Genomic DNA, 22,621 nt, shown 5'->3' on the forward strand with positions numbered 1-22,621 from the left:
CCATGACACCCAGGCTCTGCACAATTTCTTTTAGCAAATTTGAAGCTGACACCCTTCATTCAGTGTCGCTTTACTTTTTAAAATTTGAACGCTTGTATTGTTTCACAGGAATAACTGTTGGGGATATTGGTCCCAAAATGAGCTTTGAAAATATCGACAATGGCTTTCTTATGATGAAGAATGTTCGGGTTCCAAGGGAAAACATGCTGGCCAGATTCTCTCAGGTATACCTGTGAGAAGCAAACAGGTTTAAGTATGTTTTAGCAGCAGAACATTAAGGACCTGAAGTGATTTTCACATTCACAGAATTTAATCTGAAATCTGTTGACAGAAGGTTGTGAATTTTCACAAGCCTTGAAATGAAAGTGAGAAATTAGTCTTCATGGTTATGGAAAAAATATATGATATCCCTCTGGCAAAACTTGAAAATGCTTCAGGTGCTTAAGTTTCTGGGCCTGCCCTGCATTTTCCAGGTACATTCCCTTACCTGTACATTGTTACTCTCTTGTTTTGCCCTCAGCGCATCACTATTCCTTATCAAAATAAACTAAAATACAAATTAATCCTAGCTTTTGCAAAACCTCAGTATACTGGCTTCAGAATAAATACATTGTAGTGTTGTATGCAAATAATAGATGAACACGTCTTTTCATATGTTTCATTGTTTTGGAGTAATGCAGTTTGAATGCTCCCACTCCTAGGACTGATTCATGCAGTTTTCTCCTCAAAGCATCACGCCTGCGAACGATTCCTGAGCCCAAGATAATACAGTGCACAACACTGGCAAGTTACTTCCCTGTGCACTGCAGACCAAGGCTCGGTGTGACATTAACATTGTATGTTTTTATGAGAGGCCAGTAGAGAACTGCTCAGGGGAGTGGTGCCTAGACTGGGAATCTCTGTAGTGCAAATACACATGCACTTAAAGCAGTTAGCCCTATTTGCTTCCCAAGTGTTGCCTTCTTTGGAAATGTTGCTTATTTCTTGCTTGTAATTATTAACTTATAGGATCGTCATAAAGCAGACGCAACTTCATGGCACGTAACAATAAGCATTCACTGAAGTGAGCAAGCAAGCAAGTTAATTTCCCTAGGTTTAATGCAGAAGACTTTGCTTTCTCAGAATGCGCTTCAGTCGCTGCCCCATTGTAAATTCCAGGTCCTGCCAGATGGCCAGTATGTGACTCGAGGAAGTGAAAAGATTAACTATTTGACTATGATTGTGATCCGCGTGGGCATACTTCGCGGTGAGGTTGTCCTCACTCTGATGAAGGCGTGCACCATCGCCATCCGATACTCGGTGGTGCGTCGGCAGTCCGAGTTAAAGCCTGGGTATGTTAAGAAAAAGGGGTCCGCCCCAGTGGGGGATCCTCTGGGCTCCTTTTGTCATTGCTTCCCCCATTTTACACAAGTGCTCCCAGTGTCACTGCCCGTTCCCTTTTCTCCCCCCCCCCCCCCATTAAACTGTGAAGTGAGCGGATAGATTTGTAAATGGGTCACACTGAGAAGGCAGTGAAGGTTGAGGATGGTCCTCGGTAGGGTCTGGGGACTCAAAAGAGGAGACTCCAGTAGGAGGCCAAAGGTACTTCCAAATGGGTGATTCTTTCTTGCGCAACTGATCTGCTCAGTACAGGCTTCCTCCTTGATTGCTGATGTCTGGCTTTGAATGAAGGCTGGCTCAGGTTTTGTTTCAGATCGTGGAAGACCCAAGTGCCAAAGGGATCGCGGGTTCTTTGTGTGTGCTGTGACCCTCATGGGGAGCAGATTTGCTCCAGGTCCCCTGCCAGCTTCCTTGCTGTTCTGGAGGACTGTCCAACCCAGCCCCACCACTGCAGCTTCTTTGAAGGATGCAGTGGGCTACAGTGGGAATGGGGAACCCCGGATGTCACTCCCCTCAACATGCACACAACGTGAGCAGGAGAGCCAGTGTGAAAATGCTCTTGGTCTTCCCTGGAGGAGCAGACTCCGAATGTGGTCCTACAGGACTTGCAGTCCACTCCTGTGAGGTGCTCTGAGGGTTAACCTCCACATGAAGCCACTGGGGGAAGTCACCCAGAGGTTTTGATGAAGCACCTTCAGCTCCACCTTTTGCTTCCTGCTGCATGTCCCAGGGAGGCTGTATTGCTCTTAAAGCAGTATCTGGAGGATTTTTTAGGTGTATGGCTGAATCCAGACAAGATGAAGGCACTGTTGGTTGGGAAGCCAGCTTTTATGGATGACAGGCTACACCTGCTTTTATGGTCTTTTAAAACAGATGGGGCATTACTTCAGAAAGTAAGAGAAAAGATCATTTCCTTCTTGTGTATTTGTGCTACTTCATTATATCACAGTGCTACCTAGAGGAAAAGTAGGCAAGGAAATGCTCTTAGTGTAGCTCTGGGATCTTAATGCTTCAGAGAAACTGGAAGTCAATATATCCATTAATGGTCTCATGTGGAAAAATTCCTAGTGACATAAAGGAAAAGCTTCAGAGAAGTGCAGGGTCAGAGCAGGAGAGACCTGGAAAGTGAAGTGTTAGGATGACCTTTTATTAAGTGAAGGGCCTTAATTTGCATAATTCCTACATGTCTCTTAATTGGTTGCAAATGCTACTTGCACTTGAATATGATCAGAGGACTTGAAGGCCAGCCTCCTGCACTGCCCCCACTTTGCTGGAATGGGTTGTCTGTGGGTTCCCCCGGGCCCCACCTTTGTTTTACACACCTGTTTCTAGCTGTGCTTCTGATGCAGGATGTTATTACTGTCAAGCTCAGAGATTTATTGCTGGTGTTTCTTGATGTTTTATGCATTTCTGCTGTTGTGCAGCTGTTCTGGTTTTTACTGTATGCAATTCTATTGCCATATCCCAGCTTGGGAAGGCTCCTGCCCTGAAAGGCAGCCTAGAAATACTTTAAAATAAATGCAAATCTGAGGGCTCCCTGGGAAATGATTGCTACTTGTCTGCGATAACCAATCTCATTTCCTTCCCTCAGCGACCCAGAGGCGAAGATTCTGGACTATCAGACTCAGCAGCAGAAGCTGCTCCCTCAGCTTGCCACCGCCTATGCCTTCCACTTCGTGTGCGACTACATGCAGGACGTCTTTAACCAGGGCTACGCAGACACTAAAGAAGGCAAATTCGACCTGCTTCCAGAGGTAACACGCAAGAGAAAAGCAGGCCTTTTGTAAACAGGAGGAGAATGATCACTCGCTTCAGGGGGGGACAATAAATGTCTGACAGTGTCATCCTATACATGTTTTCCCAGAAGCAAGTGCCACTGAGTTCAGCAGCCCTTACTCCCTGGTAAGCAGCCTGATCTATATCTGTTTTGTTCATGAGCTCTCATTCGAATCATGGAGAATCAGGGTTGGTCCAAGGTGTTTTGAAGGCTGAAGTAAAGGGCAGTGTCTCTCTGTCCCCTCTCTCTTGCACACACACACCCTGTTCCACCTGTGGAAGCCAACTGGATGGACAGGTAGACACATACAGAAGCCAGCTGGCAGCGGACTACCTTGAGGGCCAGGGGGCTGACCACGTGGCTCGCTTGCCACTCCCCTCTCACCTAACTGTACAGCTGTCTTTGTTTTAAAAAATCAGGTTTTGCTGTCTTTAAAGGGGGACATTATTGCTGCCGTGGCCAAAATAATTTTGGAAGCAATCCGGTCCACAGTGCAAACAAATTGGACTCACCAGTCCTTGCCAGAACAATCCCCACCCCTGCCCCAGAAGAGCTCTAAGCCTGTTCCAGAACAAATTGCTTTGTGTTTGTGCTTAAGAAACAAAATGTGCATTTCATGAAGCCTTGTTGCTTGATGATTAGCAGGTGAATGCTTGTGAACTGCCTACAAAATGATAATTGTGTTTGCGGGGGTGGGGCATGGGAGGATTTAAAGTGTTGCGGCTGTCGGAAAGTTGCAAGTCAAAGGAACCACCCACCAACAGCGTGTCCCGTCTTGTCCAGACTGAGCTCCAGCTTCTTCGGCAACACCCAGTCCGTTGTCACCCGTTTAGCACGTACACAGCCTTACCTGCTGACTTGGAAAAGGAGAAATGCGGCTGCATGTCATCAGCGTAGCAATGGCAGCACACACCAAACCCCTGGCACTTGACTGATGCCCCTTTCCTTGGGGTGCTGCTTCTTCACCTGCAGACATCATTGAAACTGTTCCCAGACACCCACAAGCGGTCCAGAGTGGCGCACGTTCAAGAGGAATGTAATAGGAGCTTTGTGCATGTTTGCTCTGAAAGCCCGCTTCACTGCTCTGTGCCACTGTGGTTTTGGCTTATCTCGCAACCACACACCACAAAATTTTCAACAACGGGGCACGATCTGGTTTGTGTGAAGTGCTTTTAAATCTCATGGATGTCCCCTTGAGGTCCTGTATGTATGCTACTGGCAATACTTACCCTTTAAAAAGTCTAATAGATTTCAGTGGGAGAGTTTTGACCATGGGGATTGAATCAAGCACAGTTACACTTAGTATGTATCTTACACCTATTCCTTACCTCATGACAGGTAATAGCACCTCAGACAAAAAATGGTCCATAAATATATTTAGGTGAGTGGTAGGAAGGAATGTAAGCCTATGTAATTTAATACTTTGCTGATGTGCAGAAGCTGTAAGCCGTCCTTATACTTTCTCAGAGTCTTCACCTTGTTCACAGAAATGCTGAAACCCATGTCCTGCTAGAACCCCCATCTTTCTGCCCTCTTTGCAGCTCCATGCTCTCGCTTCAGGCATTAAAGTGATCATGACAGACTACAGCTCAGCTGGAGTGGAGGTGTGTCGGAGAGCCTGTGGGGGACATGGCTTCTCCCTTCTCAGTGGGCTGCCCTCCTTGTATACAAGACTGGTTGCCGCTTGCACTTACGAGGGAGAAAACACTGTTCTTCTTCTGCAGACAGCCAGGTAAGCTCACTGTAAAAGATCCTAATCCTTCCTCACCAGGAACTTTTCTCCTATTCTTGATCGTCTTTGGTAGTGCTGGTGGTGAAAAGTCAACAGGGGGAGAAGGTGTGCTTCTACCTGGCACCTGCAGCTAAGGTGTGATGCAGAACCTCCGTGCCACATTCCACTAAGACTTGCAAATTGAACTGCCCCCTCAGGCACTAGAATGAACTGGCTGGTGTTTCATTTGCATGTTCGTTTGTGCATTCAGGGACATTCTGATAGAGCAGTGAAGCTTCTGAGACTGCTGTGCTGAGCTGGAATCATGGCATGGCATAACCAGGAACATTCCAGAACTGTCATAATATTTTCAGTGCAGCTTCTGTGAGGGAAGGGAAAGTTGTCATTTTGACTAAAATATAAAAGCTCTTGTAAGCTTCAGGAACATGAAAAGCGCACAAAGATGTTATGGTTTATTGCTTTCCAGTTACCTACAGCCCTGTTCTGGGATTCAGCCCAAACGGGCAGGGAAACATGTACGTTGGCCCTGTCCTCAGTGTCCCTGCATGCACCAGCCTGCCAGCTCAGTCCCCAGCCTGAAGGAGGGAGGGTTCCGCTCACGTCTGCGTGAACAGGAGTAGAAGCCTTTGTGCAGTGTGGCATCCTGATAAACCAGAATTCTGATCCCACAAAAGCCTTTACTTGTGAGATAAGAAGGACTTCTCTTCAGATCTCTCTGCTCAACTTGGGAAGGTCAGGCACTGAGGAAGTGGGGACCTCAGAGGCAAGACATGCATGAACTGCCTCTGACAGGGGGTTGAGATACCCTCTTCAGGCATCATACAGTCTTTCCTATTTCTTTGTCGTGAGGTCGTAACTCACGTCCCAGATTACTCATACAGATGCAGGCAATAAAAACTAAAGACCTTTACTCCAAACGACTACAAGATTTATGTTTACAACAGATAGTGCAGGAGCTACCGCAGAGAGCTCCAAGCAACACAGTTGCCCTCTCCTTTCTGACCTCTCTGAGATTTGTCACATGGATCTCAATCTCCTCACACGTCCCTCTCCACAAGGATTGGACAAACCTCTTTGTCTCCTTCTCTGTTCTAATTGGTCTAAGCATCAAAGTCTCCACCTGAGTTGGGCACATTCCATGACAACCGACTCCCCTTCCTGATTTCCAGGAACTCCCTCAAAAAGTTATTATTATTAGAACATTTCTTTGCCGCCCCTTGCTTGAGAGTCAGGTGCTGGGGTGGGGGGCTGTTTGTGTGTGGACACCAAGTATAAATCTCCCTGCTCTAAAGCCTGATCCTCACTGGGGGTTTCTGGCCCTCTTTCGCGTGCTAACACCTCCCCCGAGTCATTAGGCACGACATTCTTACAGCTGAAAAACAAGATTTATGGATCAGATAAAAGTTTGCACCTAGAGATATGTCTCAGCTTTCTTTTTCTTTGTCCTTAGATTTCTGATCAAATGCTACGGGACAGTGCACAGGGGCCACCCTGTTCCTCCATCAGTTGCCTACTTGTCTTCCAAAGGTTTGGGAAAATGCCAAGCCCAGGAAAAGGGAGACTTCCTAAATCCTGAAATTTACAGTGATGCCTATAGGCAGCGAGCATACAGGTTGGCTTGAAGACCTATTCTATTTATAATTGGTGTGTGTTCGACTTTATAGTAGGAGTGCTGGGCTTCTTTCTGCCTGGGAGTGGACTCAAGATCTAAGAAGCTCTGGAGGGGCACATTCCAGGGGAGGGGCAAAATATCAGGCTTGCCAGTACATTTTACTTAAAGCTCTTGCTGCCAGTAGCTGAGCCGTAGGAGCATTTCCACCCATCAGCATGGGGAAAACGTCACAGAAACCAGGAACCTACCACATGGTTGGGGAACGTGGACGGCACCTTCTGGGGAATCCCAGAGGGCCAGAGCAGGACTCAGGGTGGGTCAGATCTGTCCCATGTGCTTAAGGTTTGATACTTCTGCCTTATGGGCGGCCCTGCCTTAAAGGTTCAGGGGTGTCAGCAGGCAATCAGGTTCGGCATTGGGTGATTAGAGAGGCCTTGGGGCCAGTTACTGCCTCTTCAGGTGTCATCCTAGGCTAGTCAGAAAAAAGGCCTAAAACCCACAGCTTTACTGTCTGGGACTCACTTGGAGGCTTTTTTCTGTCTAAACCTACCCTGAATTGCAACTTTGACCCAACTGTTCTCACAGGCTTGCTACTCACGGCCTGCTAGTCATGTTGAGAGACATACCAGATTAAAACAACAGCCACCCCAGCCTGTTAAAAGAGGAAGTGTCTCAGTCTGTCAGCCCCAACAGTGTGAGACTAAACATCTGACATATCAAGGGAGCTCTAGAGATGTGTGCCTCGAGATCATTTATTAAAAACGAAACAAAATATTAAATTCATTTAAAGGTGTTGCTATGTTTGCAACCTGCAACCGCTGGGCGGAAGACTGGCCTCACTGTGGCTGTGCTGTGGATCGCAGCATGAAGCCAGGTGGATGCAAGTCAAGGAGCAGAGCCGCGCAGCTCTGCCTCCCTGCTTCTGCAGGCAGACAGTCTCCGTGAGAGGAGAGCGCTAGGCAGAGCCCTTCCTCGGGTGCTGCAGGAATGCAGCATAGCCGAGGTCATGCCCACCCCAGGAGTGCCGGCGGATATAACCGTACTCGGATGGGACAGGTATGGCGTGTTCAGTTGTGACTGCTGCGTAACTTTGCCTTAAGGTTTCATGATTTCACCTCAGCAAAGCTGAGTCCTTGGACTCGTTACAAATAAACCAAGAGCTGGAACGTGCTGTTGGCCTTCAACACAGGATAGAACTGAAGGACTGTTTCCATAAATGCCCTTCTACTTCATGCACACCTAGGCAAGTCAGGAGGGCTCTGTCGGTCGGTCGAAGTGATGGGACATCGGGAGATGCGGGCCGCTCTTTAGGAATGCTTGGCAAAAGCCATGAAGGCATGATGGATCCAACACTTCTGACTTCCACCTCTGACTTCTGAGCCTGGGAGTCAGAGGCGACAGATCTCAGGCCAGGCAGCCAGATGTGGCCCTCCTGAGACCAGCCACACTGCCTCCCTTCGGCTTCTCCCCTTTCACCCCCACCACTTCCCTGCCAACCTCCAGTTGTTTCCGGTTTCCTGGGTTTCCTGCAGTTTTTCCTGGATTATAAAAGGTTGAAATGATTACTGTAAGACTTGGTTACTGGCAGCATGCTGCTGTTGGGCGTATTTGCTTGTATTCTTGACGCATGCCTTTTACCCTTGGCCCTTCCTACTCCTGGATAATAACCCCTGAAGGCCTCTCCAAATTTAAATTTGACCTTTGGGCTGAAACTCCAGCTCTGCTGACAGGCAGTGGGGAACAGGTGCTAATGTCACAGCGGATATACTGTTGGGCATGGGAGAGAGACACCCTGTTCAACTCTCTGCTTTGCTATGGGTTTGTTATGGGTGAATTGCTCTTTGTCAGTCTAAGCCAGCTTAAGCATAGTAGGAAACAGCAGAATACTGTAACATGGGGTCCCCAGTGAAGTTCCTAACCATTCGGACCTCCAGGTGTGCCTGCAGAGGCATCTCCAACACGGTGCCTGCAGGCTCCCCCAATTTTTTAACAATTAGTTTTTTCTTTTTAAATAAGCACACAGGGATTTTATGAGACTTATACATAAAAACTGCAAAAGTGGACCAAGTATCCAAATAAGTATCCATATGCCACCCATTCATATATCAAAAGTGTTGTTACGTTCTCAATCCATTGCATTATAAGAGGTGAATGTTTATGCTTGCACTTTGCCATTTCAGTCTGTTAGCTTTCAAAAAGACATACAGAATTCATTTCTTTTTCCATTCATTAGTTTTCATGTAGCCAAAAGTAATTTTAAAGAGTGTGCACATCAGTGAATATTAAAGACTGTTCCAGTACAAAATTTATCTAAAGACTTCTCCCAGACACAAACAACTACTGGACATTGCCGAAACATGTTTCAAAAAAGCATTAGTGACATTCCACTGCCAGAAATTAGCTGAATTGTTGAAGGGATGTTGTGGTGTCCAATAGAGATAAGACACACATTTTTGCTTAATGAGATGGCAGCCCAAGATCTGGAGGTGCAACAAGTAGATGCCAAAGGGGCAATTAGCTGTTTAGCCATTTTGCAGTGATGCCCACAGCAATTTTTCAAGTTTCCAAACGTGCCCACAGGTCCAAAAAGACACAGTAAATTTACTATTTATTTTATTTATGTTATTTTATTTATAAAATTTGTATGCCGTCCAATTACTTGCATCTCTGGACGGTTTACAACATAAATCATTTGACTATCCACACTGGCTGTAAATTAATAAAATACAACAATAAAATTCAATATTAAAACCTATTAAAATATTGATTAAATAAAAAGGTCTTGACCTGGCGCCGAAAAACATATAATGACTATGAACTGATGTTCATAAATAGACCTCAAGAACAGCCCCAGAGATTGCCAGAGGCTTCTTTATAATTTGCGCTGGGGTAATGGTCCTGTGGAGACTGAGGTGTATATTCAGCCTGGGCCACACATTTGGGAGAACGGGATGGCAAAGTCTCAAGGCAACACAAGGGACTTGTACACCTTTCAACATTTTAAAACACTTGCCAACATTTTTGTTCTTAAACCTTTTGTTCATTTGGAAGAAAGCTTTAACCTAGAAATTCTTTCTCTGATGTGCTAGTACTGTTTTTTCTTTTCTACAGTGTCCAAAAGTGGTTCATCTCTCCTACAATGATACCGCCCAGAATTCTTCCCTCTCGTTCTGCTTCATATAGATAGACCATGCCTTTGTTTCTGCCATTAAGGATATATAACTCTCTTTTTTTTAAAGGCATTGATTTACAATTATTTGAAATATCTTTTGGAACTTTGCATCTGTAATATTGATTTTTTCATCCCTGCTGCCAGGACTGTGAGAAATGCAGCCGCCAAACTTCAGATGCTGGTTCAATCAGGAATTGCACAGCATGAAGCGTGGAACAAATGCTCTGTCCAGCTGGCACAGGCCGCAATGGTTAGTAGCTCTTGTGTGGCTTCATCCTGACTGTCTCCTCTGCCAGAGCTTTAGCAGGCCCGTGTCTGAAATGCGCTCAACAAATGGAATCAAGGAAATTCAGGTCACATACATTTATTCAGATGCTGTTTTAAAAATCCATGTTTTGTCTAAGAGAAATGGTTGGGAAACATGATATCTACATGTAAGCAATACTTTTTAAGTATTATTCTGTAAATTGTGTTGTCAAGAGACCTGAACAGAATTTGTGGCACTAGTTCAGGACATTAGGCCAACAGCTTGCTTTGTTCAAAAGTTAGTCTGGCTTTGCAGACTTTGGGCCTTTGAGGAGAAGTTAGCCTGAAGATGATGGGTGACAGAAAGAACCACTGAGATCATTAAGATCACAGCAATACCACCAATGTACATCCTAGAGCAGGGGTCCTCAAACTTTTAAAACAGGAGGCCAGTTCACTGTCCCTCAGACTGCTGGGGGGCTGGACTATAGGTTGAAAAAACAATATGAACAAATTCCTATGCACACTGCACATTAAAAATTAATTAAAATTAAAATTAATTAAAAGTCAGCCCAGGGCAATTCCCACAATACACAATGGCTGTATTTGGATGCAGAGCTAATGACTACCGTATTTTAAATGCAAGCTTGCCAAAACTGGTACTGTCCAGATGAGATGGACTACAACTTCCATTGGCCATGCTGGTTGGACATGATGGAAATTGTAGTCCTTGCCGCCACCCCGGTTCTGAGGGAGCAGGAGTGGCAGCAGGAGACCAGAGAGGTGAGTGCAGGGCAGCTTTGAGGGAAGGGTTTTCTTCCGAGGCGATGGATGGGCCATGCCTGGCCGAGCGGGGCGCCTCCCGCCTTGCCCTGCCGTGGGGAAAGAAGCATGGCAGCCGCTCAATGGCAGTGGCTTGCCCATAGAAGGCCGAAGCTCCCATGCCCAGGGACATGGCTCACATACTTAAAAGGGGATTTAAAGAGTTATGTTTTCTTACCTTGAATCCTTTTTTAGTATCTTCGCTGTCCCTTCCACCCTCCTCTCTTCTGATTCGCACTCAATATTCCCACTCTGTATATGCATGCAAAGGGCGGGTGGGGGGAAGAGCTGGCACATGTGCAGTTGAGTTGTTAGAATTTGACCCATGTGCTGGCTCTCTGCTCAGAGAATGCCTGCACTGGCTGAGATCGTTTCCTCCGAGCGAGTCCAAAAGCTCTGAGGCAGGCCAGACAAATGAACATGGCGGGCTGTGGCTGACCCACAAGAATAGATTGAGGACCCATATCCTAGTCCAGCGATGACGAACGTTTCAGAGACCAAGTGCCCAATTTGCAACCCAAAACCCACATATTTATCGCAAAGTGCCAACACTACAATAAAACCTGAAAACACCCCCACAGCCAGTCCAAGCAAATATATATATGCTTGGCAGCACACTCCCTAGCCATACAGAGGCTCGGACAAGTCACGGCAAATGAGTCGGGCCTGTGAGGCCATCGCCTGGCAGCACTACTCCTCTATGAACATGAGCATGGCACCTGTGTGCAAGGTTCTCTGATGCTCGGGCATCTCGTTTTCCTAACCCTACCCTGATGCACATCCCTAACCCTAACATGGGGTATAATACCATTGAAAATCAGGCAATTTTGAAAAACCCTTGCTTGAGAAGCTTTTCCTGCACTACTCATCACTTCTGCCCATTCTAAACACTTTCCAACCATCAAAATCATGCCAGGGCACCTCGTTTTACTAACCCTAACCCTACCATGGTGCACCCCCCTAACCCTAGTGTACGGTATAATAACATTGAATATAATGCGTTTTTCCAAAAGCGTTCCTTGAGTAGCTTTTTTTGCACTGCTCATCATTTCTGCCCATTCTAAACACTTTCCAACCATCAAAAGCGTGCCAGGATACCTCATATTTCTAACTCTAACCCTACCCTGGTGCACACCCCTAACCCTAAAATAGGATGTAGTATTATTGAACCTCATGCAGTTTTGAAAAAGCCGTCTTTGAGTAGCTTTTTCTGCACTGCTCATCATTTCTGCCCATTCTAAACACTTTCCAACCATCAAAATCATGCCAGGGCACCTTGTTTTTCTAACCCTAACCCTACCCTGGTGCACTCCCCTTACCGTAATAAAGGATGTAGTATTATTGAAACTCATGCAATTTTGAAAAAGCCACTTTTGAGTAGCTTTTTTTGCACTGCTCATCATTTCTATCGATTCCTAACACTTTCCAACCATCAAAAGCGTGCCAGGATACCGCCTTTTTCTAACCCTAACCCTACCCTGGTGCTCTCCCCTAACCCTAATATAGGATGTAGTATTATTGAAACTCCTGCAATTTTGAAAAAGCCGTCATTGAGTCGCTTTTTCTGCACTGCTCATCACTTCTTCCCATTCTAAACACTTCCCAACCGTTAAAATCATGCCAGGGCACCTCATTTTTCCAACCCTAACCCTACCCTGGTGCACCCCCCTAACCCTAATATAGGGTACAACACCATTTAAAATAATGCGTTTTTGAAAAAGCGTTCCTTGTGTAGCTATTTCTCCACTGCTCATTATTTCTGCTTATTCTAAACACATTCAACCATCAAAACTATGCCGGGATACTCGTTTTTCTAGGCCTAACCCAACCCTGGTGCACACCCCTAATCCTAATGTATGGTGTAATACCATTAAAAAGAGGGGAATTTTTGAAGAACCTTCCATAATTAGCTTTTTCTGCACAACTCATCATTTCTGTCCATTCTAAACATACTCCAAAAATCAAAATCGTGCCAGGACACCTTTTTCTTCTAACCGTAACCCTACCCTGGTGTACACCCCCAACCCTAATATAGGGTATAATACCTTTGAAAATAATGCGTTTTTGAAAAAGCCTTCCTTGGGTAGCTTTTTCTGTACTGCTCATCTTTTCTGCGCATTCTAAACACATTCCAACTATCAAAGTCGTCTTTGATTTACAGCTAGAGTAAGGGAGTGGAATTTCAGGGATGTGGACTTTTCTGTTTCTGCCTTGCTAAGTTGTGGAATGCATCCATGTAATTTCACAAGCAGTCCCCAGCCTTGTGAGAATGTGGCTCACCTCCCTTCTCTGCACACCACCTTTTTTAGACATACACTCAACACTTTCAAAGGTTCCATGGTACAAACTGATGATGGCATTTGCGCCTGGCTGTTAACTTTTTCAGGCTCACAGCCACTACATTGTGGTTGAAAAATTTGTCCAAGGACTGGAGAAATACAAAAAAGAGGCTGCCATCTACAGGATCCTTAAGCAGCTCTGCGACCTGTTTGCACTGAATGGAATGTTAGCCAACTTGGGAGATTTTATGCAGGATGGGTACCTTTCTACAGAGCACACCGACATGGTGACTGAATCATACCTGGACCTCCTGACTGTCGTTCGGTAAGGTGCTTCGTTCTGCCATCAGTGGGATGCATTTTCGTCCAGTTTCTGTTATGCTGTCATTCATAAGCCACTAGAGAATTCTGTGTCATTTGTGTGTGAAGCAGGAAGCCTGTGGGAGGTGCAAGTGCCTCAGCTAAGCTCCCACAAAGCTCCTCTGCTCCTTCTCCTTGTTAGAGAAGAGGACCCATCAAGAAATTGGGCCTGTTGGTTCCATTGTCCCCAGTTGCACTATGTCTTTTGTTTTCTTTTTTTCCACTTTTTTGTCATAAGGGTGCATGTTAGACTGGTGCTAACATTTCCCTCTGCTCCCAAAGAAAACTTGCCCCCAGACATTTCTGCAGCCCTCTAGCCAAAGAGCACAGCTATCTATTTCTCCCGGCAGTGGCTCTCCAAACTAGGACTGTTGCCAGGCCCCATTAAGTCCAGTATTGCTTACTCAAGCTTGCAGTGGCATTTAGTCTCTGCAGAGCATCTTTCTCATCACCAGCAATCAGATTCTTTTACCTGGAGATGCCAGCGTTTGTACCTGGGACTTTTGCATGCAGAGCTTGTGCTCTGCGATTGATCAGTGGCCCTTCAGAAAGGTCTGTTGGGGGTCTTTGCCAGCTAGGCTGGCAAGATATTTTTCTGGAGATTTTCCCACTGCTCTTCTGCTTTCTGATTCTCCCACTGAGCTCTGCCCAGTTTGAATCAAGACATGCCTCAAGGCACAGAGTGTTAATGAGCTCAGTTCAACATCTAGTTTTCAAACTTGAGTCCCCTCTGATTGTGTGTGGAGAAAGCAAATACCATGCTGGAGATGATCGGAAAACAAAACTGCTCGTATTCTACTGCTCTTAATGCAGAGCAGTGGTGTTACTGCGCTCGGAAAACTGTACAGTCCTGGCTCCCACACCTCAAAAAGGATAAACACGGGCTGGAAAGGGTGTGGAAAAGGCAGCCAAAATAGAGCAAGTCCCTCATGAAGAAAGCCTGAAGTGTTTGGAATTCTTTAACTTAGAAACAAGTCCAGTTAAAGGGAGGGGATACATTATAGATGTATATAAAATTAAACAAGGTGTGCATAAAGTGGATAGTTTTCTCCGTCCTGTAACATTAGAACTTGTCATCCAATGGGGCTGAATGGCTGGAAATTCAGAACAGATAAAAGGAAGTATTTCTTCATGCAGCACATAATTGAACTATTGAGTTTGCTATTCAGGATGTACTGATGGCTATTAACTTGGCTCTGGATCAAGAGGCTTTGAAAGGGGATGAGCAGATTTGAGGACAAAGCTATCAGTGGCTACTAGTCCTGTAAGGGGAGCTGCATTCCTCCGCTTGCCAGTTGCTGAGGAAGGAAGATGAAAGCCCGCGGTATCGTCCTCCTGGCCTGCTTGTGGGCTTCCCTCAGGGGCATGTGGCCTGACTAGAGGGTCCTTAGGCCGTACTTGTAGAATTGCTGCAAGCACGATAGCAGAGATCATAGCTTAATGACAGATGGGATTTGTCGCATGCACACTGCAGAAAATAGCAGGTTCAAGGCACAGCATCTCCAGTTTCTGTGGCTAGAAGGCAGGGAACCTCTGGCAGAGGTTGCTCTCAGCCCTTGGAGAACCTCTGCCAGCCAGAGTAGAAATCGCCAGGCTGGATGGACTGACGGTCTGACCCAGTATGAGCCAGCTTGGTCTGCTCATACAGGTTCTTGGCCTCAGTGTCTTTCTTTACACTACAGGCTAAAAATGACTGTGGCCTTTTGGTCATTTTCATGTTTACAGGATGTCTCTAGTCCCTTATACAGTCTTTGGCTGTTTTTAATAAAAGCAGGCATTCAAAATATGTTTTCATCCTCCTGACTCTGATATTTTGAAGAGCGTGGAAGCCGTGACCTCTCCCTTTAATGACGGAAGTGTCTGCATCAGCACCGTGGAAAGATTTTAATTCAAAATCAGCTGTGTAGGCTTTTTAAATAAGCCAGAAATAATCATTTTAAAGCTTTATCAAATCCCTTCCAGTAAAGAGGATGAGTGCAGTATACGGACCATGCCATCAAGCATAAAGGCCTTAAGAGATAAAACTATTATTTGTATGCCATTTAAAATATTTTCAGGGTTTTTATTGATATCTGAAATTTAAAGGGACAGAACATCTCTATAAAGCATTAAAGAAACTATTGTTTTTATTAGGCTGTAGAGTACACAAAAGCAGCCGAAGTCCAACAGTTTCCTGGGTTAAAAAATGAAGAGCTTTTAAAACTATCATCACCACCACCACCACTTTTTCCTTTTATGACCCATAACTATCCCCAGAGGTTGGCTGAATTCTTCCCCCTTTTCTGGCTTTATGTACATGCAAAAAATTATGCAATCATGTGAAGGTTCCTGGAAGCACAGAACTGGATACTGGACACAGAATTCTACATTCTGATAATTTTCATTTGCTTGATTTCTTTAAATCAAGTTTCTAGCCCCTAAGGTTGAAAAGATGGACCTCGCAGATTTTGTGGGCATTGCCTAAGTCTCAGAAGGGGATTGCGGAGCAGGATTTCCTCTCTAGGATGGGTCCCCAGTGCCCTGATGCACGGCTTGCCCCTCCCGATTGTTAGCTGGATCAAAACAAAATATGCAAAATGTGTGCTTAATTTGTATAATTGCATAACATAGTGGGATCGATGCAGAGTTTGGGTTGCCTTGGTCAGCTGCTCAGGACCCTGTGTTCTGCATCCATTCTCTCTATGGCAAGATCTTCTAGGGTTCAGAGTGTGGCTTTAATAAATAAATAGTGACAGAAAGATGTGATATGTTTCTCTGCCAAGTTTTCATTTCCTCATCTCTGTTTTTGAGCCTTATTTTTCTAAATGGATGCTGCTTTATGTGCTTTGATTTTAATGCCCGTTCCAGCGTTTTTATAGCTGTACTTCGTGTTAAGTAATCTTTGGAGCAAAAATTGTGACTGACATGGCAGCTCATAAAACAAAATGTTTCTTTTGCTCTTTCAGAAGGGACGCTGTGCCATTGGTGGATGCATTTGACCTCTCTGATGCAGATTTAAACTCAGCCATCGGAAGCTATGATGGCCAGGCCTACCAGCGGCTATATGAGTGGGCCAAGAAGTCGCCAACCAATCATCAGGTGAGAACAGTTCGTGCTGAAACCAGTGCTTATTTTTTAAGAGGAGGGAGGGGCAAAGCTACCAATTCTCGTGTGTCGGATTGAATTGCCAACCCTGGGCAGGATCTACTTTGCATAGCAAGCAGAAGCAAAACGGACTGTGCATGGCACACGGATTTGCTTAACCTGCATAATTTATGCAAGTTGGCTTTCCTTCAAACCGAATTCAGGTTGGCTTAGAGCAGAATTTTGAGCTTTGATTATTCCAGCACAAAGTAGGCACTACCCTGGGCCTGAGACACAGTCAGTGGGATAGGCAGGGAAAGTGGATTTGAGGTGAAGGAGGGCGAGGCTTTTTGGTTCTGAGGGGAGATTTGAAGAAGAGGAAAGTCACCAGTTGGGCAGAAAATACAGGCGTGCACTGGTATCAGCAGAAATGCTGCCGTGGGGGACAAGCACAACACGGAGCACCTGTGGTGTGCAAGAGAGAGATGGGAGCAGTTCCGGTAAATCTCCTGGCTTAATTGTCTTAAGCAATTATGTAGGAAGCCCTGTGTAGGAAGAAATGGGCACGTGTGCTTTGCGACCCCATACGGAAAGCCAGCCCCGCTTTGTTGGGAGACGCTGCCCAGCACTTTCTACACAGAGCTGAAGATACTCCACAGCACCATGGAACCATGGTGGGTGGAGGCAAGGACAGCACCGATTTGGCATTGGCTGCATTTATTTTTAAGCAAATATCTGTCTCTAGCCCTTATGGCAGCAGAGAGGGGCTTCAAAGAATATGAGCAATATCAGATACTTTCCAGAGCTATGGTAAGGGTTTGGTAGGATTTCCAGTAATCAGCAGAGTGAGCTTCATTTCCCTGTTTTTTTCTTCCCTGTGCAGCAAACACAGAATAAATCAATGCTCAAATTACAGAGGGGTCAAAAGTGAACGCAGCTCCCTTGTCTGCATAGCTGCATAGCTACAGGGGTGAGGGTGCCTGACTGGTACACAATTAGGGAAATCAGGTAGGCTTTCTGGGTTCTGTTAAGTCCTGATTTCTCCCCTGTTCTAATAACTTCAGCACCAAGAATAATCGTGCAAAATAAGCAAATATCTACTCATCAGTTTAAGCCTCATCATGTATACAGGCTTCTCTCTGTAACTAGCTTTTCTCACTACAGCAAAAATCAATAACTTCTGTCAAAACAAGTGCACATATGCCTGCCTCTTCCATATTTTATATATCATTAGATCTTCTGCCTGTTACAAGAGATACTGTATGCTTAATATTGCTCTGCAGTATTTTCTTATCAGTCAATGACAACGTAGCACAGAGCCCTGCTTATATAGCTTGGTGGGAATGTGACAAGAAGCCCTGTTCGATGCAGGGCCATAATAAGAAGCTTGCCACCAGCAGGAAGGGAAGATGAGAGAAGATGGGAGAGGAGGTAAGCAAGAGATGGCACTGGTCTAGTTAGGAAAACTGCACACAAACCCCAATTTCTGTGCATAAGTCCCCACTTTTTCAGTACCAGTTTTAGACATGTGACCAGGAAAACTTACCAGCCAGATCCTGGAGTTTTTTGTAGTTGACACTCAACAGTTGATGAAGGTGAAATGTTGAATTAGGCAGTGGTAAGGTTTCTGAGAGCCATTGTTCATCTACATACTTAACACCCTATTTCCTTTTCTATTTCCTAACAGGGGAACCAGGTCTTCGAGAAGTATTTGAAACCACTTTTCCAGAATGCTCTATCAAAGCTGTAAAAAAGAAAGGATCCAAAGCAGCTCCTTTTCATGCTGCTCTCAAAGCAACACCGCTATTTTATCAGTAATACAGTCCATAAAGTGTAATTGCAGGCTGCATTTGAGACGTACCAATCAAATTGTTCTGTGGAGTTTTTCTGGCAAATAGAAGGTAGTTAGCTAATGCCAGCAAGAGGTGGGAGGGCCAAAACCTTTTATGGTCACCAAATAGACCAACCGTTATGTTCCCTCACTGTTCCCAGCAGGACTTGCTAAAACTTTGCATGCAGTCCAGCTCTCCAGCTGCTGCTGGACCCATCCACAAGTTCTATTATGTCCAGAGTGGCACTCATACATGGTCTCCTGGAGCAAGTTTCATGGTGGCACAATTGCCATTGGGGTGCTAGAAAAGGGATTCACCACAGCAGCACCCAGGGCTGGTTCCAGTTTTGAGGGGTCTTCTCCTCCTCCTCTGCTGGGCCGCCACCACTTTAATGCCCTGCAGTGTACCAGGACACTGCTGTGCATTGTTGAGAGCATTGTAAGAAACCAAAATGGTGGCTTTTCGACCCAGCGGTCTAAAAGGACAAACAAGAGGGCTGAGCTGCCTGGTTGGAACAGTGAAGCTCTCAACAAGGTTGCTGAGTGCTGATACTAGGTCAGATTTTTGACAATACATAGCATCCTAATGGCTAACGGGTTATGATATAAATCTCAGAAGGGATGAAGGAAGCAATGTATGTATTACCAAGACACGCTCAGCAGTTGCCACAATTTATTTTCAGTGCTGAAGCAGTGCCTAGAATTCTAATACATCACCATGTTTTCCTGCATGGAGAGAGCACTAGTAAAGGGTCTTTTGCACTGGGTTGCCCCTTAATGCTGCTGGTTTTGGTATCTTTTGCACATCTGCCATCCAAGGCTCTAATATGTAAAAATGGCCATGCCTTAAAAACTGCCAACTCTTGAATATATAATTGTACATTTTTTAAAACTACTTTGTAGCCTTGTTCTCCATGTTGATGTGAGTGCCGCATGCAAAGTAACCGTAGAGGGAAAAGGAGAATCTGTGACATAAGAATATAATTCTGGACATGAGTTCAGCCCTCCTGCTTCTGTTTAAAGCCATGGCCATTCTGGCTGGGAATGATGGGAAATGGAGTTCAACACAAATAGAGGGCACCAGATTAGGGCAGGTTGGGATAAAGTATTGGAGTAGGACTGGAGAGGCTTGGGTGTAATATACACTTAGCTGCAAAACTCACTGGGTGATTCACAGGGCAATTATTCTCTGCCAGCTCAAGCTACCTCACAGGGTAGACGCAAGGATACAGTGCAGCAGGGTGGGTGGGAAGAGGCACAGTGCTGCGAAATCAGTGAGGAAAGGCAGAATAAACATGTAATGAGGGAAGGCTTAGGCAAGGAGTTACTTGTCTGAGGTCGCCTAATGAGTTTGTCAGAGAAGTGTAATGGGAAATTGGTCTGCTTGCGCTTAATTGCTATTCTTTATCCGTCCACAGATCACCATGATGTAATTCTAAAATGTATCCCTAAATTATTTTTTTAAAGATCCATCATGTGAAATGGTGAGGCTTAATTTTTAGACTACACTATCCATACATTAAATAATTATAACCCTTGCTATTAAAATTACATTGTGCCTCATTGTGTCTTTTGTACTACTGAAATGTTTAGACTGATGTTGCCGTAGCCACGAAGGACTGCCAGATTTCTGGATAAAAAATTTAGAAGACTTGGTGTCGGGGTCCCCAGAATCTCAACTGGATTTAAGGTTGCAAATAATTATTCCCATGACTTGGGTGAAACCTAGCAGGTTTTTGTGTATATGGTCAAACTATTCCTGCTTTTAAATTTACAGAGCTATTTCCTTTGCAGAATTCCATGTTCTCAGTTCATATGTATCTTCTGAGGCCATTCTCTCATTTTGGAGACTTAAACTGTAGCCTCATGTACATTTAAGTGGGAACAAGTCCACTGAATTCAGTAGGCTTGATTCAGTGTAGACAGGACTGTGTGATGAGGTGCACTTGGGATGGTGATAAAGAGCTAGTCGTACCTTGTAGCAATACAGCCTGTTACTAAAATTACCTCACAAAACTGATATGAAACAGGCATTTATAAGAAAGAAATGAGAGTGAACTACTTCACTTTGGCCATGAAAAGCATCGCAGTTTCTTCTATTATTTATTCAAACTCCACTACTAATGGCATGGGGATTAGAAACTTTGTTTTTAAGATGAAGAGATGTCTGTCATAGTCCTAAGAAATCTTTGTTGAGCTGTATGCTGTTGAATTTTGATTCAAGCCATCTACAAAGCTATGGCAGACTCTAAAGACCAAAGTAGCCTCATGGAGCCACAGCAGACTTACCTTGCCACCAAAACTCTCTAACATTCCTAGCTATTAAAAACTGACATCCATGCCAAAAAGTTGCACAGTAGGTCTCGTTGTTGTTTACTGTCGGAGGCATATGCACCATTCCCTATAACGGCAGTAACAGAAGAAGCAAGATTTTTTAATTAAGCCTTTTGGGGATTATGAGACACTAATGCAGGGGTCCTCAAACTTTTTCAATAGGAGACCAGTTGAAAGGCAGCGGCTCACTCGCTTGGAGACCTCCCAGCGAGTCCAAAGCCATCTCCGAGCGAGCAAGTCACTGCCTCCCTACTCATGCAGCGAGTGCGCACACGGGTGGTGGGCAGCAGCGTGGGCCGGATAAATGGCCGTGGCGGGCTGGATCTGTCCCGCAGGCTGTAGTTGGAGGACCCATGCACTAATGCCTCAACAATGATTCTTCTCAAATAGGTTAGCATCAAAACACCTAAATATAACACTCCAGCAGAGCGTTCTATGCGAGGTCAAAAACTTGAGGCACAGATGACCTTAAAGGCTCTTTAATTAGTATGAAATAGTATCATTTCCCCCAATTTCTTCTCATGTATTACCCTATACACAGGCCACTAAAATTATTACATTACTATACTGCATCACTACAAGTATCCCTGTTTTAAGTTATTCTAAATATTCTCTTAAGGTGGTGACAGGATAAAACAGTGCTAAGCAGCAATGAGAGAGACCGGTGCTGTTGCAAACTTCTAAATTCAACAGGTGCTACAGAATAAAATTCAGTAACATGCAACCGCCATGCACAAGGCTGCTTTTAGGTTTTTATTGCTCTTTGGGCTAGGTACCCGCAGTGGACCGTGTCCCTGGCAGGGAAGAAATCTGATTCCTCTGCCCCCCAAAACTACTGCACACTCCTTCTTAAGCCACCTTTGCTACTAGTTTCTCAAACTCCACAGGGATCCTGCCAGAACAGAAGTGACTCAAGTGATACGACATTCCTCGGAGAGGCATGCTGACTGGAGACAAGACCGAGTGAACCATGTCGAGATCCTGAGGCTGAACTGGCATCAGGGTGGGGAGCTTTGGGGGACCAGAGGGTTCATTCTAGCCTCCATCAACATAAAATGCATTCATTCGTTTTCCAACCCCTGCGAAGAGAGGCGAGAGTGGCCACTGTCACCTTTCCCTCAGTGCCTCAGTTTCCCTCCCAAACACTGCATTCTGGGCTGAGAGCACTGTGGACCAGTGGAGATGGGCAGCAGCGCATCTCCATTCCGCACTGGGCCTTGGAAGACAAAGTGCCACCACCCAATGACCTCGTCAGCTTGCTACGAGTCCTCTGCAGGATGGTGGTGTCTGTGTGTGTGTGTGTGTGGGGGGGGGGGTGCTCTCAGTTTCGCACACCAGCTCTGTCCCTAAATAGCTTTTCAAGCTGGTGTCTCAGGCATCACGGGAGCAACAAACTAGGGATCGCACCAGGTTGGAGCTCAGCCTGGGGACTTCATGGGTTGCCAGGAACTACCCAACTGTGCCATATGATGGCACCAGTCACGCTCTGTCTGCAGCATACAGTTTAAAGAGCTAATACGCACTTTGCATAAAAAACACTTAAATGTATTTGCTGTCTCATAAGTTTCTCTGCATCAATGTAAACACAAATTCACATAGTAATGGATGCCTTTGATACTCTTGGAGAACCCAGCATTCTTCTAATGTTGTTAGGCAAGCCCAGAATTGTACCGTCTGCTTTGGCCAGTATGGGCAGATTCAGGACAAGTTGGTTTCTACTAGCACTTTAACAGAAGCAAAGTACAAGCACTCTGATGGTATAAGATCACAGAGAGAGAAAGGAGTGGAGAAACAACTCTGGGTTCCTAAAATTTCCCTAGTGATGCAGGCTGGCATTTTTGCTTTCCCAGATTGCTGGCCATCCTCCTCCTAAGGGAAAGCTAAGATCTCCACCATTCTACTCACGTTGTTCAACCTAGCTTCCATCTATAGTTGAGATTCCTGCTAAAATTCATTGCAAACTTCTTATGACTTTGCTTGCTTTGAAAAACCCTACCTGTTACTTTAAAATGA

The 22,621-nt window shown here is 45.2% G+C and overlaps 1 protein-coding gene across 7 annotated transcripts in view; it reads left to right on the forward strand.

Moving 5' to 3' along the window:
- The window catches only part of ACOX2 (acyl-CoA oxidase 2), a 33,424-nt gene extending 13,590 nt beyond the window's left edge, over window positions 1-19,834 (forward strand). For 6 of the 7 annotated variants that reach the window (XM_044452063.1, XM_044452064.1, XM_044452066.1 and 3 more), the window contains 9 exons: window positions 109-224; window positions 1,159-1,331; window positions 2,972-3,134; window positions 4,699-4,889; window positions 6,340-6,501; window positions 9,818-9,923; window positions 13,128-13,345; window positions 16,326-16,467; window positions 18,131-19,834. In XM_044452063.1, the coding sequence (XP_044307998.1) occupies window positions 109-224; window positions 1,159-1,331; window positions 2,972-3,134; window positions 4,699-4,889; window positions 6,340-6,501; window positions 9,818-9,923; window positions 13,128-13,345; window positions 16,326-16,467; window positions 18,131-18,193 (1,334 nt within the window). In that variant the 3' untranslated portion in view covers window positions 18,194-19,834. The remainder of the gene's footprint in view (window positions 1-108; window positions 225-1,158; window positions 1,332-2,971; window positions 3,135-4,698; window positions 4,890-6,339; window positions 6,502-9,817; window positions 9,924-13,127; window positions 13,346-16,325; window positions 16,468-18,130) is intronic. The other variant, XM_044452062.1, reaches the window with a different exon arrangement.
- Window positions 19,835-22,621: the final 2,787 nt, after the last annotated feature.

Source organism: Varanus komodoensis, unplaced genomic scaffold, assembly GCF_004798865.1.
Source record: "Varanus komodoensis strain SLA01 unplaced genomic scaffold, ASM479886v1 scaffold6_4, whole genome shotgun sequence".
NCBI lineage: Eukaryota > Metazoa > Chordata > Lepidosauria > Squamata > Varanidae > Varanus > Varanus komodoensis.